The sequence below is a fragment of the Hippocampus guttulatus genome, chromosome 14 (genome assembly GCF_054856545.1).
Source record: "Hippocampus guttulatus isolate MCC_2025c chromosome 14, RoL_Hgut_1.0, whole genome shotgun sequence".
Taxonomy (NCBI): domain Eukaryota; kingdom Metazoa; phylum Chordata; class Actinopteri; order Syngnathiformes; family Syngnathidae; genus Hippocampus; species Hippocampus guttulatus.
The window spans coordinates 8,015,199-8,032,200 of NC_141274.1; the positions used below are offsets into that span (position 1 = coordinate 8,015,199).

At 42.1% G+C, this 17,002-nt stretch overlaps 1 protein-coding gene across 2 annotated transcripts in view; it reads right to left on the minus strand.

Moving 5' to 3' along the window:
- The window catches only part of LOC147194809 (guanine nucleotide-binding protein G(olf) subunit alpha), a 43,501-nt gene extending 27,370 nt beyond the window's left edge, over nucleotides 1-16,131 (minus strand). Inside the window, exons 1-4 of one of the 2 annotated variants that reach the window (XM_086128352.1) lie at nucleotides 15,344-16,131; nucleotides 4,722-4,794; nucleotides 2,821-2,875; nucleotides 1,406-1,525 (exon numbers count right to left, since the gene is read on the minus strand). In XM_086128352.1, coding sequence (XP_085984478.1) covers nucleotides 1,406-1,525; nucleotides 2,821-2,875; nucleotides 4,722-4,794; nucleotides 15,344-15,815 — 720 coding nt within the window. In that variant the 5' untranslated portion in view covers nucleotides 15,816-16,131. Of the gene's footprint in view, nucleotides 1-1,405; nucleotides 1,526-2,820; nucleotides 2,876-4,721; nucleotides 4,795-5,055; nucleotides 6,254-15,343 lie in introns of those variants that run through there. The other variant, XM_086128353.1, reaches the window with a different exon arrangement.
- Between the last annotated feature and the right edge of the window lie 871 nt (nucleotides 16,132-17,002).

Here is a 17,002-nt window from a genome sequence, read left to right on the forward strand (position 1 = left end):
CTCTTTCGTATTTGATATAAATTGTAATATATTGACAATATTGTTTATCATTCATCATAAAATGCAAACAAATGAACAAACAGGCGCCTCCCCCAATCTACAGGAGAGGAAAACAAGGATCCAAATGGCTGTGGAAATTCTACATTTGTACTTCATCGTATTTTTTGGTTTTCCGATAGCATTGTAAGGCTTCATATTACCTAGTTGTACACACTGTAATTCACTTTTTGTTTTCAGGTGGACTTTGAGTAATTAAGACGTATTCCTCGTCTAGAGAGGGAAAAGAAAAACATATTCAGTATTGCGCACAAGCAGCCAAAGGAAGAAGGCTCAAGTGTGCAGCCGACCTCGTGAAACAAAGGAAATTGCTCGCGGGGGCAAGTTTTATGGTCGGAGGAGGCAAAGGTTGAGAGTGTGGCCAACAGCAACATGTTGGTGGCCGCCATAGCATTTTGCTGCTGGTGTTTGGCTTTCGAACTGTCGCAAATGCGGGCGTGAGGGAGAAACATACAACACAATGGTTTATAATCATTTGAAAGTGGGAGACCATGAAAGGAAACTATTATCCAATTACTGTATTGCAACAGTAAGATCCACCTGTTTATTGGCTAACGGGCTACTTCCTGGTTCATGGAGGTCGATGCTATAAACGGATCTTTCTTTATTCTGGAGGGTGGGTGGACTGTACCAAGGACGCTGCGGGGACTCAATCAACAAAAATACATTCCCCCGCAATGTCTACCAATCTTTGTGAGTCCATTTTATTCTATTTCATCTGAGATATATTTTCTTTATTGTCTTAAATTTCAATGCCAGTGCTCCATATTCTTGAGAATGAAGTTACTTGCTGGCTACAATGGATGTTCTTGAATTATTACACTCGACTACCATTATATTTAAAAAAAAAAAAAAAAAAAAAAAAAAAAAACATTGGATGTACATCCTGATAGTTCCACAAAAGAAATGTATTATTGTGTGAGGCCTACTCATTCTATAAAATGAATACAGGCCTGTGCTGCCTAGTTTCAAGGATTCATACTGTAGCAACATGCGTTGAGGTAGAACTACGCAATCCATTATGCAAAATTTGGGTAATAAAAACTAAGAGGGAATGCTATTTACAGAGAGCGGCAAGCTGACCAAGTGTGGAGAATCAAGAATCAAAATATAGCAAGCAGATAATAGTTTCTTTCGCCCACAATTCTGCCGCTGACAACAACAACAAGAGAGAAACATTCGAACCCCCAGTCGTCTTTCTCAAGCTCAGTGCTCATCTGCAGCCCTGCTTTGCCACACTGCACATCCGGCATCAAAAAGAGGGGTGCAGGGGTCTTTGACCTTGTGTACACACGGGTAAAACTGAAACTTCAACCTACATGCGGGGGGAAAACGAGAAGCATCGTACCTGTGAGTAGTCAAAGTCAGAGAGTGGTGCTATGCTCTTGATGTATTCGATCCTGAATTGGTCCTCTGGGTTGGCTAGCGGGACAGGGGGTATTAAAGTGCTCATCGCCGACACTATCGTCTGTACAGAGATTGGGAGAGAGAGAGGGGGGAAAAAAATCTGCATAAAAAGAGGAATTAAGTTATTGTGCTAGAACATTGTTTCATGTGGCACGAGAAAGCCATTGTCGTCATAGCTATTATAGCTGTCCGACATACCTTACCTTGTGAACATGTTCTATTACGTACCTAATATATAAATCGCAAAGTAGCTTAAACATTAAACCTACGTCTTTCTAGTACTAAATTTTTCGAGCGACTGTTGTTTGCATTGTTTTTTCTAAAGTGTTGGAAAAGTTCGGAAAATGATGGACTAGCTCAGATAGCAATTCTCAGTGCCACTGGTGGTACGTGAGAGAATCACCGAATTAAATGTTCAATAAATACACTGTCCAGCTTCTATTGGCATGTGCTCATAGGCCACCGGGGGGCAGTGTAAGCAAAGCAGACATTCACGTACACAAAAATAAAAACCGAACAAAAAAAAAAGAAAACCCCGACAGACACAACTGCTCACAAAAATGCAATAATAGTGGTCATTATTTACAGACGACAAAGAATATATAGCTGTGAGTGTGACAACGGCTGTAAACATGTTGCCGCACCGTCTGTGTTGATATATCCATTGGACTGTGACAGCAATGCTGGTTTTGTTAGCCGGTCTATAGTTTTACACTGTGTGTTATAGCATTAAGCTCGCGGACAATGCTACATGTCAAAGTTATGTGGTTGTTTTAAAGACGCAATGTGTAATTCTCTGTTTTGCATTTACAATAAAAAGAAAGAGTTCACTATATGCCAAAGTGAACTGAAATGTAACACAAAAAAAGTTGTCTGTGTGATTACTCGCTACCTCCCCAAAAAATCAAGTTAGTCATAAGTCGCTTGACTTACGACATTATTTTTCTGAAATCCTTCTCTTCTTTCATGACACATATAATGCGACAGATGTTTCTCTTCACAAGTATCAAATGGTATACAGTGGAACGTTGGGTTATGAAGTGACCTAACCCAAATTCGTACGATGTCGGAATATGCACTGCATCAGTGGGACAGTCTTAAATAATTGCAGTAAATATTCACGTTAAAAATACAAACTCTTCTAGGCCACGAATATAAAACAATATAATAAAAAAACAGGAAGCACAGCAGTAACTGAGTATGCCATCTTGAACCACGACCACGTATTCTTACGCCAATGCATAAACTAGTTCATTGCATGTCTCTAAAAGCCTGAAGATGTTGAATGTTGGCACCTTTGGAAACCGAGGACCAACTGTAATAAATGGGGTGAAATGTGACTGCGAGCCAACTCACCACTATGGCATCCTTGACGTTTTTCCGGATGTCCTGGATTTTCTGTTTCTTTTCCCTGCATGGGAAGACAAGGAGAGTGAGCGGGTTAGGGAGCCAGACGAGGCAGATGGCTTGTCAGGGTGGACAAAAGATGGGAATTGGAGGGAACGATTTCTGGAGGTACTTCCATTTCAATTTGCATGTGTCTTTGTTGATGCCTGTCATCCGTCCTGTGACGGATGTGATGGAAGATCGCTCAGTAAAGCGCCAAAACTCTGCAGACATCTGTTTGTGAGCTAGAAGGCTACTTCCTGGTTCCTGGAGGCCACCTCAAGACGCCAGGACAGAACCAGTTTGGATTCAAGGGGAGCTCAGCAGCTCCTCTCACAGTGAAAAATGAATCGTGCACTCAGTTATCTACCCCCTTGAAAACAAATTGAATTATCCTTTAAAATGACCACATTAAATCTGGAATTTAAAAAATCCCAGAAGCTACATAGCATTGAGGTGGTCTAATCAAATGTGGCTTCGTTAAAACCTACAGCTGTACAAAAACCATCAGTGAGTCAGTAACGTAGTTTTTGCTCAACTTACAAACCAAGACTAAACCTCACTGTTTAGTTGTACAAAGCCGAGTTAAAAAAAAAAATGGATCGCACAACATAGTATTATAATAATGCTCTCGAGAGTGAATCGGACCTTGAACTTTTTAGGAAACCACAATCTCAAACTTAAAAGTCGCAAAAGACACGGCTGATCTGTTTAACGCAGGGGTGTCCAAACTCGGTCCTCAAGGGCGGATGCCTTGCCTGTTTTTCACCTCTCCCTGCTGAAACTCTCCTGATTCAAAGGATCAGCAAGCCCTCAAAAAGCAAAATAACGATCCTGATGATGAATCAGTAGTGTTGCAGCAGGAGGGATGGGAAACAGGCAGGACATCGGCCCTTTCGGACCAAGTTTGGACACCCCTGCCATAACGCATGCTTTTATCAGCATATTGAATAAAATATTGTTGAAATATGAGTTAAAATGTGACCATTACGGTATTTGAAATTATCGTTTCTGATGAGAAAGTCCATGTGAAGGCATCAAGTGACCTCCTTTGCATGTGTTTTTTTTTATCAGTACAAGCAAACACATGCCTCGGCAAGATAACTTAAAGCAGATCTTTTATTGGACTTAAAATATTTTTTATGATGACAGGAGTGCTTGGGGCGCTTCTCCTTTCTGCATGATTTCAGGTTATCCATACAAGACAAATGATGACAACAAAAGCAGATATAGACAAAAGTATCTTATCATGAAAAAAAATACCATATAAATTTCGTATGACCTGTACTGTATTTAACATGGTTGTTTATGACACCAAACGTGCCTGAGAAGGCAATCGTTCCAATTTCCCAGGGCAAATGAACTCAAAATCAGAACAAACACATCCGACTTCCGGCTGTACGCAATTGTGCGATTGCTGTTTTGTGATTGCAAACCGACTGCTGGACCGATCAATGGCGCGCGCCAGGCCCTCGCAGCAAAAACAAATTATCGATAGGCAACCCCTCGTCCCCCTCGTCGATGGGAACCATTCACCCGCCCTCCCTGCCCGTGGAATAGGAAGCAGTGAATCTGACATGTGCGTGACATGGTCATGCCAATCCTCGCATATGCATGGCCCCACGCATGGTGCGAGAAATGCGGGGAGGGGGGGAGAGAAGGGGGAAGGGGTAAGAGAGAGAGAGAGAGAGAGAGAGAGAGCAGGGGATAGATGGGATGTAACTGCCCAACAGGCGCTGCAGTGCCTGGGGAAGGAAGAACCATTGGGCAGGCGCTTTGCATGGTGTCGCGTCCTCAGGCTAGGGGATGATGATGGGTCATGAAAATGAGCCTCATCGGTCCATATACATATAAGGCTATTGTATACTTACTCAGCATTGAAACCATTCACGTGGAGAATCTTCATCTGCTTCACTATGGTGCTCTTTCCAGACTCCCCAGCACCTTTAAAGATAAACGAAAATACATATAAAAGGTGGTGATGATGGTGTGCGTGTGCGCGCGCGCGCGTGTGTGTGTGTGGGGGGGGGGGGTGTAGGCATTTTGGGAGGTAGCCTTGCATCAATGCCCCCCCACCCCTTTTTCCCTCCGATGACATGTTAGCAAGGCGCTGCTGTCATAGACATGTTGGCTAATAAACGAGGAGCAAAATGGGGGTAGCGGGGGTTTACTAGCTCACATTTCATCATCCCAGACGAGTCTTACCGAGTAATAAAAGCCTGTGCGTTGCTTTGTACGCTTGTCGCTCCTTCTGCAACTGTTTCTCGATCTTTTTATTCGCCTCTCGTTGAGCCTTCTCGTCGATGCGTTGGTCTTCAGTCTTGCTGTTGCCCAAACAACCCATCTTCCGTCGCCCCCGAAAAAAAAGCCCTTCCTTCGCCGACAAAAAGAAAATGCAACGCCCGGGGTGTTCTTTCAAAATGGTGACGGAATGGTCGATTGTTTTTCTTGATAATAATACATCAAAAAAGAAAAAAAAGAAACCAATCTCTCGAGAGGCTTCTCGGGAAGGGAGGAATCCGTCCCCCGTTATGATTCCGCTATTAGCCGCAGCCGAGCGTCATCCAATCCGCCTGGTAGTTGACTGAGCAGCCGAGAAACCAAGGGAAAGACCGAAATGTGGTTGAAAAAAAAAACTAAAATAAATAACAGAGAGAGGGGAGGCCTTTGTAATGTCCGTGAATGTAGCTAAACGTTGCTATCTCTGGCCCCTCTCTCTTTTCGCTCCCTCTCTCTCCCTCCTCTATCTATCAAGATTTGTGTCTCCTCAACTCAGCACTGCCTCTCGCTGTGGAACCAGGAAGTAGCCGTGGCCCGTGGAGGTGGAAAACGAACGCGCACGCTAAAGTGGTACATTAACCAGCACGTAGCGACGCAGCGCTTCCGAAACCTGCGTGTCCGAATCGACAGGACCCATTCCCTGATTTAGTCCCTCGCTGTATTTTCTGTCAAACCATTCGGCGGAGGGGTGGGACCCTGGACGCCTCTATCCGCTGCCTGACAAGAGGGGATGGGTCTACAGCACGGCGGCCTTGACCTGAACTAGCAACGAGCTTTAGTACCGGGATTTACCATCCTCCGCTGCCTTCAAAAAGTACAATCGCGGTGGTACATGAACGCACCCCGGCTCCCAGTAAAACCAACGACACACAATGAGGTACGTTTAAAAAAACGACAGTCGTGGTAATTCATGAACGCCTCTGGCTTTTTATCGGAACGTTACACCCGCCCTCTACGACTGTGATTAAAAACTACAAATATGGCGGTCCGTAAGCGCCTACCTAATTCAACGGAACAAATTTTGTACATAACGATGAATACAAATCAAAAAACATTTTAATTTAAAAAATCCTTGGGAATTGTTGTTGTGATCTGAAGTTTTTATTAAAATAAGTACGACTGAATTCTCTCTCTCTCTCTCTCTCTCTCTCTCTCTCTCTCTCTCTCTCTATATATATATATATATATATATATATATGTATGTATACACACACACACACACACACACAAAGTTAGGGATATTTGGATTCAAGGTGAAATTTCATGGTGGGCCTAAAACTGATTCCAACCTTTACAGGTGAACTTAATGTGACCTCTAAGCTTTTGAATGCACATGTAAAACTGTTTCAGTACTTTTTGCACAAGGTGTTCTCTAGCGAGGAGCTTAACGGCAAAATTCACAACAGGCGTTTGATCCTTGAATGGACTAATATCCTGGTTCAATTAGAGCTGATGTTTAAACAGTCATGCTCATTGTGCTGTTCACATTGTGACATCATGAGACCAAGACAACACCCAAAATTGGATCAACAGTACCTTACTACTGAGCTTATTGTGTCACAGAGTGTCATCAGTAGGTTGCAACAGATACCGAGAGACTGGAAGAGTCACAGAAAGTTGTAGAAGTGAACGTTCTTTGCTCACATCCCATGCTGATAACCGCTACATTGTGAACAATGCCCTGAGAAACCGGATGATGAATGCCACTCAACTCCAGGCATGTTTAAGGAAGGTGAGAGGCACCCAAGTGTCACGTCACACCATTCAAAACTGTTTACACCAGTGGGGTCTGCGTGTGAGACGACATGCAAGGGTACCTGACCACTCCACCAGGCACAGGCGTCATCGTCTCGCATGGGCCAGGGAGCATTTACGCTGGACGAGGCACGAATGAGCTTTAGTGCTGTTCTCTGATCAAATTCAAATCACGTTGAGCAGAAATTATGACCGCCAACGATGTTTGGGATGTCAAGGAGAGCGCTGCGCATCAGCCATTGTGGTCATCAGACGAGCTTTTGGTGGTGGCTGTGTTACAGTGTGGGCAGGTATGTCCAGTCGGTACAGAACTGCCCAACACTTTGTTAATGGTACAGTGACAACCCCATACTAGCCAAACAATCCAATCCAGTGATTGTGTTCTACATGAACAACACAGGCCTAATTTCATCTTCATGGACGACGATGCTCCAGCTCATCGAGGTCGCATCATCAGGGAATGGTTGTTGAAGACTGGTGTACCTCAAATGGAATGCCCTGCAGCTTCTCCAGACCTGAATCCTATTGAAAACGTATAGCTGAGTCGCCGTGTAGAGGTTCGAGACTCTGCAAACCTTCTGGGTTCCTCAATGACCTGTGGGCTGCCCTTCAAGAAGAGTGGGATGCCGTGCCTCAACAGACAATAAGTGGACTTGTGAACAGCATGAGACGTTGTTGTCGAGCTGTAAATGATGCTCAAGGGCACATGTGTGTGTGTGTGTATATATATATATATATATATATATATAAATATATATACAGTATATACACACACACATATATGTATATATATATATATACACACACACACACACACACACACATTATATAGATAGATAGATTTCTTGCATATACCTAAATGTTATGTCTCTTCAGCTTTTAAGAAAAGGTTTATGCCTAGTTTGATCTTTTGTCCATGCAATAAAAAATAATCATGTCTGTTGGAATGAAATCGTAATTTGATCAATCATTGTCGATTTTAGGTTGTGTTACTATTTCCTTGTTTTTATCAGCTTCCTTTGCTTTTTTCTTTTCTATTGGGTGGGCTGTGAGTGATTTTGTTTTCAAGCGGAGGATTTTATATAAGCCATTGGACTTTTTTTTCTCTCCTACACAATTGCTTTCCTTGTGTAACTCAAACTATTATTAATCACCATGTATATCAACTAATAAATTAATTAATTTTAGATATTAGGAATGATGCAGGCAGTGCGGTCACAATGCTAATACACTAAAAGTTAAAGTAGAAAAAAGTTAACTGTGCAAAAACATCACAGACGCGCGCTCGCGCGCACACACACACACACACGCACACACACACACACACCATTCATGCGCACGCACGAACACGCGTTCAGCATTGACTAGACGAAGCTGTCCCACACTTCCCTCGAGTGGTAAGATGTGGTAGTGCACACAGTTCAGCGTTGCAACCATCATCACAAGGTACTTAACTACACTTCTACATTCACACGGCACTACAGCTTCGCGGGGCATCCAGAGCCTTAAAGTGTGTTGGGCTAGATCTTTGGCTTTTAATAACAATAGAAGAGAAAATGGAAGACATGGGAAAAGTCTGTCAGTTCTGTATAAAGCATGAACAACGGTTCCCAAACTTTATTTATTTCCTCAAACAGGTTAAGTGGTACTAAAAATGGATGGCTGGACAATAAACCTGAACAAGCCAAATTGTCCCAGAACAAACTGTTGGAAACAACAACAACAACAAAGCTGCATGTGTCATTGTGCGTGACGGGAAAATAAGATAGATGCCTTGTGTTATGCAACATACCATAGATGAAACCATGAGTATCGTAGCTGGATTGAGAGAAATGTATAAATTAGGCATCTAGTTAGACAGTAAGTCACACTTTTCAGTCAGTAGGTCAGTCTATTTATGTGAAACATTTTGTTTTTTCTATTTGGGGCTTTTCATCTAATATTTAGTAAGTATTTTTGTTTCATAGCTTGTGTTATTTTGTAGTACTTGTGTTTGTGAGTCATAACTAAGGATTTTTCTTAAACACATGTCAACAAAATTGTTGGTACCCCTCTATTAATGAAAGAACCCCCCCCCCCCCCCCCAGTCGTCACAAAAACAATTGAAATCTGACAAGGGTAAAAATCAATACAAAGTTCATGAAAACTAACTGATGACAATCAAATTGTGATTCAACTGAATTATTTTTAAAAAAACTCATGAATTAGGCCTGGACAAAAATGCTAACCCTAAAAAAGACTGAAAATAATTTGACCACATGGACATGTTCGACCAATTTGTGTCCTCTAATTAGCATCACATGTGTCTTCAAAACTGTAATCGGTCAGTCAGCCTATTTTAAGAGTGACAAGTGATCACTGTGCTGTTTTGTCACGTAGTGTATACCACACTACACACAGACCAGACACATGCCTTTAGTTTCTGTTTTTCATTTATTTCTTATTTGTTTCTCTTTTTTTATATCCTTCATCAAATTAAAAGTTCATTTCCCGGCAATTTTATTGTATTTTCATTTAATATTTTTAAAAAATATACTTTTGTATCAATTTTTTTTGCATGTGTATATTTATGGGTATATTTTTGTTTTATTTTTGGCTAATCTATTTTTGGTATTTTTCAATCAACACTTGTGTAATTTAAAAATATTTCTGTGTTGTTCTTCCAATACTTTTTTTGCCATTTAATGCTAATATTTCCTATTTTTCAGATAATATGTTACATGTTAAGCAGAATTAAGCACAATAATCCACCAATTTTCAGTCATCCAAGGAAGCTAAAAATCTATGCGGCACCACCCGCTGCTGTCATCTGAAATTGACGTCAACGTGCCCGAGGGCTTGCATCGGGAGTGTCACATGACCAAACCCACAAAACAGATGAGCTGTGACCAGGCCCACCCACAAAGATGCTGGTGCCCCCCGCGCCACCCACACCACTTGAGGCATGCATCTATAAAATATATATGTTTTCTGAGCTCTCGGTCATGTGACGTTCACAAGCTGAGCCGTGATTGCTTGTTACCCGAGCCCTGAGCAACTGTGATGTCATTTTCAGGTGACGCAGGCGGCAAAATGGCAGCCTTGCAAGATGACTAAAAACTGGTCAATTATTCTGTTTAATTTTTATACTGTATCCACAAACGCAATATTCATCAGACTACTATGTTTAGACAGGTGGGGGGCACAGAACTTATTGCAAAGAAAATTTTGGACTTGACTTCCGCTTTAATACATCTCATTTTGTCCTGCAAACATAACAGGAGGGTTATTGAACTATATAAAACGACTGCAAACAGTGGAAGTTCCTTTTTAATTTGGCCGCCTGTTTCATTTGGCGTGACCTATAAGATGAGAGCGTCTTGTCGATGATGTCATGTGAAGTTATGTAATCATACAATATTGCACGGTGAGAGCGCTGCTTCTTGTCTACAACTACTGCCCGGTCATTTGATAGTTTAGATTGTAAAAGTAAAAAAAAAGAAAAGCTAGGCTGATTATTCGCGCAGTGCAAATACACAATAAAGCGATAAAGATAAAGTCCAGTGTCTTTTCGGGATTGTTCGCTTTAACACTCATGTTTTGTGAAGGGTAAAGTTGATGTATGTAAAATGGCCACTATGGAATGGCCACATCAAACTCAATACAATACAATACAATACATGCTGATTTATATAGCGCTTTCACAACAGCGGCAGCTGTAACAAAGCGCTTAACAAAACAGTTAACATAAAGTAAAATAATAAACACAACACATAACATAAAACACGGACAGTCGCGCAGTCCTAACCACTTTTCCGTCACACGCTTTGTTGTTTGAAGCAGTTTGAGATGAAAGAGGAGAGAATCAAAGTGTCCTTTAACCAGTGGATCAGACGTCATGCTCAAAATGTGCACACGTCGGCTACAAGCTAAGTTTCAAAGTCAACAAGAAGCTGTAGCATCCATTGACGAAAAAAGAGATTCGTTCACTTCTCCTGTCCCACGTAATCCGCTTCAAACTCCAAGCCGCGACTCCCGCATCGGCGCTACGCGCTAACGCTCCTTTCTTCTCATCGTCGGCTCCTCAAGCCTTACATCCATCCAGCCGCAGACCGTTCAACAGCACCGATCTCTCCGCTGAACAAAGCGGGGCTGTGAAAAATGCTGCCCATTACAGGCGCAAAAAACACAAGCGCCCCAGGTCTGTGCAGCACCGACAGTCAATGGCGCCGACATTCCTCCCAATCAAAATCTGTGCTGGTACAGGCGTGCTGCCGAGAAGGCGCAACCACCAAGCACAGATACTTCTCCTTTGACGAATGTCGTGGCCAAAAAGCGCTGAAAACAGTCCATATCAGGTCCACACGATGAAACAACAAAAGACAAAAACACCAAAAAAGAACAAAAAAGCAAGGCTCTTGAAGAGCACTTGCCGAAGGCTGCCTATTCGGGCGCCATCTTGGACTCTCATCTCTACTACTTGGTTCAAACAAACATTCTAGTGCGACCGCACAAACGTGACGACTGTGCAAAAATAACTCAATAAAAGACACCACTGTTACAGAAAGGCTTTACACGCTATTTAAACTGCCGATCGCAAACGCAACAAACCGTGATTGAAACTAACTGTGATGCCGCTCTTTACACCTTGCGCTGACTGTCACCTGTCAGTGGCAGACCCGCCTCTCTTAAAGCGCCAGAGTGAATCCATCAATATGGGTTTCCTTGGATGGAATTTATTAGATTCCTTGGTGATTTTTGCGGTCCTTGGACAAGGGATTCGAGGCTCTAATCCCTCATTGTGTCCGAGGACCGGCAATCCAAGGCCAAGGCCAAGGACTTGACTCCCGAGGCCAAGGCCGAGGATCAAGGCCCGCCCCTCGGTCCTCGAGCTCAGTACAGTGATCCCTCCTATTTCGCGGTTCGTTTATCGTGGCCTCGGTGCAAAAAAATATTTATTTTCTGATAGTTGTTGATGAAACATTTAACTATTTTTTTCTAATATCTTTTTTGCTATTTTGTGTTATATTTTAGTGTGTTTTCCATCTGTTTTTGTTTCCCCTCAAATCTTTCAATTATTTTCGATATTTCTGCTTTTCATCTCATATTTTAGTATTTGCTTCTAAAGTTTCCGATTTATCTACGTAATACTTAAAGGTTTTCACATAATTTTTGTGGAAAAAAATTCAAATGTTTCTCACACACACACAAAAAAGATGAAGGGTTCATGTGATGAAGAAAGACGGTGGGTCAATTTGATCTTGAATAGTTCTAGCATCCATTTGTCAACATCAACACAAAGAAATTATTTTTATTAAATTAATTAAAATCAATGTCTTGTCTCTCCAAACAACGTTCAAATCATTTAAACATGGACTGTGACTGAATCATTAAACAGCCTCAGGTCGAGTTGACCCGTCAACATAATTGCTGCTGCTTCGAAGAAAGCAAAGTAACAGAAGGGCTTACGATAGGGCTGTGTCTCTCTCCAATAAAATATGTATTTTGATACATGGGATGCGATAAGATCCGACAACGGTTAGATGTTTAAGTCGAACGATTTGATTTGGTTTGATTCAGTGGGATTATGATTCGTTGTGGTACGGCTCAGTTTGAGAGAGTATGATGCCATTAGCTAGCTAGCTAGATATCTATTTAGCTTTTTTTTTTTTTGCTCCATCCTTCGTGCACCACAACTCCATTCATATCAACAACGGTGATGCTAAGTGTTAAGAGCGAGAAGACGATTCATTATCACAGCCCCCGCACAGGCCCAGCCCACGGGAGCAACAATAAAGTGGCTTCCTGTCCGAGACGTAAAAGCCACTTCCTGTTCCCATCGTCAGTTCACCCACAAAAGAACGCAACCACCGGAAAAAAAAATTCAGCAATTTCACAGACCAGCGTGAAATATGACTTTGTTCTCCTGATTTTCATTTTCTTCCACTAATTCCTGTGGCATTTAGTTGGGACCACATGATTGTTTTGTATTGGGCGAGGGCGGGCGCGCTGCAACACATTTACAGCCATCAAAACAATACAATTCCTTTTTCCAAACAAACAATGTAAATTGAGTTAAAATGTGAGATGTGAAATTGATGTAATACATAAGAGATGCTCATGTATGCGGAGATGAAAAGCGAGTGTGAGCGCGACTATTAATGGTTTGTAGCAAATTATAATTAGAAATGTTTTTGTGTGTTTTTGATGCTGATTTCGCTGAATTTTGTTTTTTTTTCCGTCATAATAGTTTTTTGAGGCGCTTTCATTTTATGTTTTTTCCAGTTTGACCTATAATAGATCGCGCAATACTATAATGATATATTTTTATAAATCAAGATATATTTATAGCTGACACCTGTTGCCAACCCTTACACTTAAATCATAAATATTATGACATACAGTATATTAATATATTTTTATTAAGATTATTATTATGAAAACCAGATGTGCCAGAGATAAGTATACTTACATCTCTGATTAAAACAAATTGGGAAATATTTTTGGACCAATCTAGGTAATGAGCTCCACTTCCTAACTCAGTGGCCCACTCATAGGACAGGAGTAATTACAACAGTAGATAACATGACTATGTATTCATAGTCAGTTGGAATACTTGAGAGAGTCAAGAACATTTTGAAAAACGTCATAATCGGACAAGAAAAAAAAAAGTCCTCACAGTGTAACATAAAAAAGTCACCCAAAGAAATTAGGTCATCGCCGTAAGTTTCATGAGGAATAAAATCTGTATTTTATTAGAATAACATATATTTCAGGAATAAAGTCATACTTTTATAAGAATAAAAGTGGTATTTTAAACAGACTTTTATATCAATAAAAAAAGTACCAATGTGCTGGCTAAAAGTTGTTTTTCTCTTTTTTTCCCAAAACGCTCCAATAACAATGATGACATTAGGCTGATGGTATGAATGACAAATAGTGGGGTGTGAGACAATTCTACGTCAATAAAGACATGGTACCCTGCAACGTCCCCATGAATAATTTAGGGTGACATTTGCTGTTATATGAGGGAAAAAAATTATTTCATGAGAACAAAGTTAAAATGTTTGGAGAAATTGCGGTAACAGGTATGAGGATAACATTGTAATATCGTCAACCTCACAGCACAATCGCCAAGGTAATTACTGTTACAATATAAATAGAAAATAGCAATGTCCTTGCTAAAAAAAGTGTGTTTTTTTGCGTTCCAAAATTATTCAAAAACGATATAGGCAACTATACTATTATGGTAATTATATGACAAAGTTGTAGAGTTTTGCGGGGAAAAAAAGAATGAAATTGTAATATTGTTAGCCTTGTAGCATTATTGCCAAAGTCGCTCAGAAAATGTTTGTTTTTTTGCCTTGTTTAACGAAATCATCCAAATGTTATTTTGACTTCAAAATGGCGCCGCGAGAGTGGCTGCCTTTCCAGCAGCTCCTATATTTTGTTGTTCTACTTCTTCCTTTCATAACTTTGCTGCTGTGAATTGGGAATTTCTCCATTGCGAGACTAATAAATGTTTTCTTATCTTATCTTATCTTAAATACGACAGGCAATTATGCTATTGAGGCACACCTAGGTTGGGGGCGTGGTCACGTGTCCCTGGGAAAAGGCTTTTCTTTTCTGTACTGTACTGGAATAATGTGTAATTGCACATGCACTACAGTGGGTGGCAGTGGCGCTCACATTTCTTTTTGTTTTATTTTGATACTGTTCTAAATTTTTCTGATTAGAAAAAACATGATTAATAAAGTTGATTTTTGTTGTTGTAAGTTGATCTATACGTTTCCTTTTTGTTTTCTTTCAAGTTAATAAGGACAGTCTGTTATGCAGAGGTGTACTAATAACCCAGTTATAGTTAAATGATACGATTTATAGTCATGGCGGAGAGTTGGGGGGGGGCTTAACAAGAACATGGAGAAACACTGTATTAGGCTAATTGATATGACAAGTTGTCGAGTTTTGAGATAATTATACCATTTACGAGCATTAAGTTGTCCTATCTCGAGCCTCAAAGCATAACTGCCGATGCCATTTTTTAATTCACTGTTACATGCAAACCCAATCAAAATACAGCCATGAGCTTGCTAAAAATGGCATTCCCCCTTGTTTTCCGAAAACACGACGTAGGCAATTAGTTTTGAGGACAATAACACCATTTTGCTTGATTTATACTATACAGTGTCGTCAACACAATACTGCTGATAGTCTAAATGTTAGACTACACACTTAGTTTGACTACAGTGTGTGTCAGTCTACTTGTACGGCGAGTGCAGGACAAGACTATATTCCAGTGTGTTATTATTATTATTGTAAGTGCGAGGCCCAGCGTCAACGATGACAGCCCGCGGTTGGCACAATGCCTCCCCGGCGAAGCAGTGCCATGGAGGCCACGTTGCCTGCCCGCTGTCACAAAACCAAAAGAAGCAGAAGGTGGAGGTGGAAGGATGAGGAGGAGGAGGGCCGGGGGTCTTACCGAGAAGCAGTAGCCGGTGCGTCTGCTTGTATTCCCGCTTGAGCTCCTTGAGGGCCCGGTCGATGCTCTTACTGACTTTCCTCGCCTCCTTCTCGGCCTCCTTCTCCTCCATGAGGAGCTTGTCCCAGTTTTTCTGCTTGTTGCCGCTATTGTTGCTTTTGAGCGGCAGCTGCAGGCGACGTCCTCCCCGTTCCTTGGCCGCCGCCGTCGCGGACGACGACGTCCCTTTGCCGCCACCTCCGCCGTTTTGAATGAGCACGCCGTCCCCAGCCGAGCCGTGAACACGGCCGGGTTCGCATCCACCACCGTCCTCCGAGGGGCGAGCACCCTGGGCGCGGGTCGGCGCGGAAACGGCGGCGGCGGAGGAGGTGGCCGCCGCGTCAGGATGCGGCTCCGAGTCCGAGGCGGCGTTGGAGATGGAGCCGCTCAGGTCGCCGAAGAGCCGCGGCCGCAAACTGTAGCACAGCCCCATGCTGAACGAGCTATGTGCGAAGGGGATCGCTCATAAAGGAAGAATCTGCGCCAGCGGCCCTAGCGAGCCATCGTCACACACACGCACAGACACGCGCGCGCACACACGGCCGTTAAATCCGTCGGTACGTCCGTCCGTCGTTAAGCTGTCGCTCCAGAGTCGAGGCGGAAATGAGGAGCACCGGGTGGGCGCCGACATTCGCTACATGACATTGTGCCTTCGAGGCCCCCCTGGTTAATGTGTGTGCGTGTCCCCTTCTCTGGTGGGCTCGCTCGTAGCTCCGTCTTGGATCACCTGATCTTGTCAGTGGACTCGCACACTGCGGGGCCAAACCAGCGTTTACCGTAAAGTGGACGTCAAGGACGCAAAATATATTTTGCAGTGCGCGTTTGTGGGTGGCATTACGGTATTGCAATTGGTGTTGCCAAAACTATGACACAAAAAACAGTTTTTAAATGTTCATACATTGACAAGAGACGATTTTATCCTCCATATTGTGATTTTCTTCCCACATAAAATAGATTTTTTTACACGTTCCATTCACAAAATGTTTCCTCTTTATTCCCATAAGTTACATCTTTTCAGTGCTTAATTTTATTTCCCTCCCAAGTGTGGCTTTCTCCTGACATTGTACTACTGTTGTTGTATTCTTTTGACTTATTTTAGTAAAATCACAGCTTTTTCTCGAAAGTATGCCTTGTCATTATATTACAGGTTTACTCCAATAAAATGTTGCAAAATTACAACTTTCTTAAAGTTCTTTGACTGTTAAAATCGTATCCCCCATTAGCCACTATTTTTTAGCACACTAGATAGCACTTGTTCTATGATGTAATATGGCGATCATTAAAGCTTTAGTAAATATAGTCACGAATAAATATGAAAGAAAAAGAATAAAGTCCTACGATTGGGGCGATGCGGTGGGTGACTGGTTTGAACAGTGGTTCGAATCTGGGCTTCTGCCTTTCAGTGTGGAGTTTGCATGATCTCCCCATGTCAACGTGGGTTTTCTTCACGTACTAGGTATGACTCCAAATTGTCCGTAGATGTCATCGTGTGTGAACGATTATTTGTCTTCGTGTGGCCTGCGATTGGCTGGCAACCAGTTCAGGGTGTCCCTTGCCTACTGCCCGAAGAGAGCTGGGATAGGCTCCAGCACGCCTCGTAACCCTTGTGAGGATAAAGCG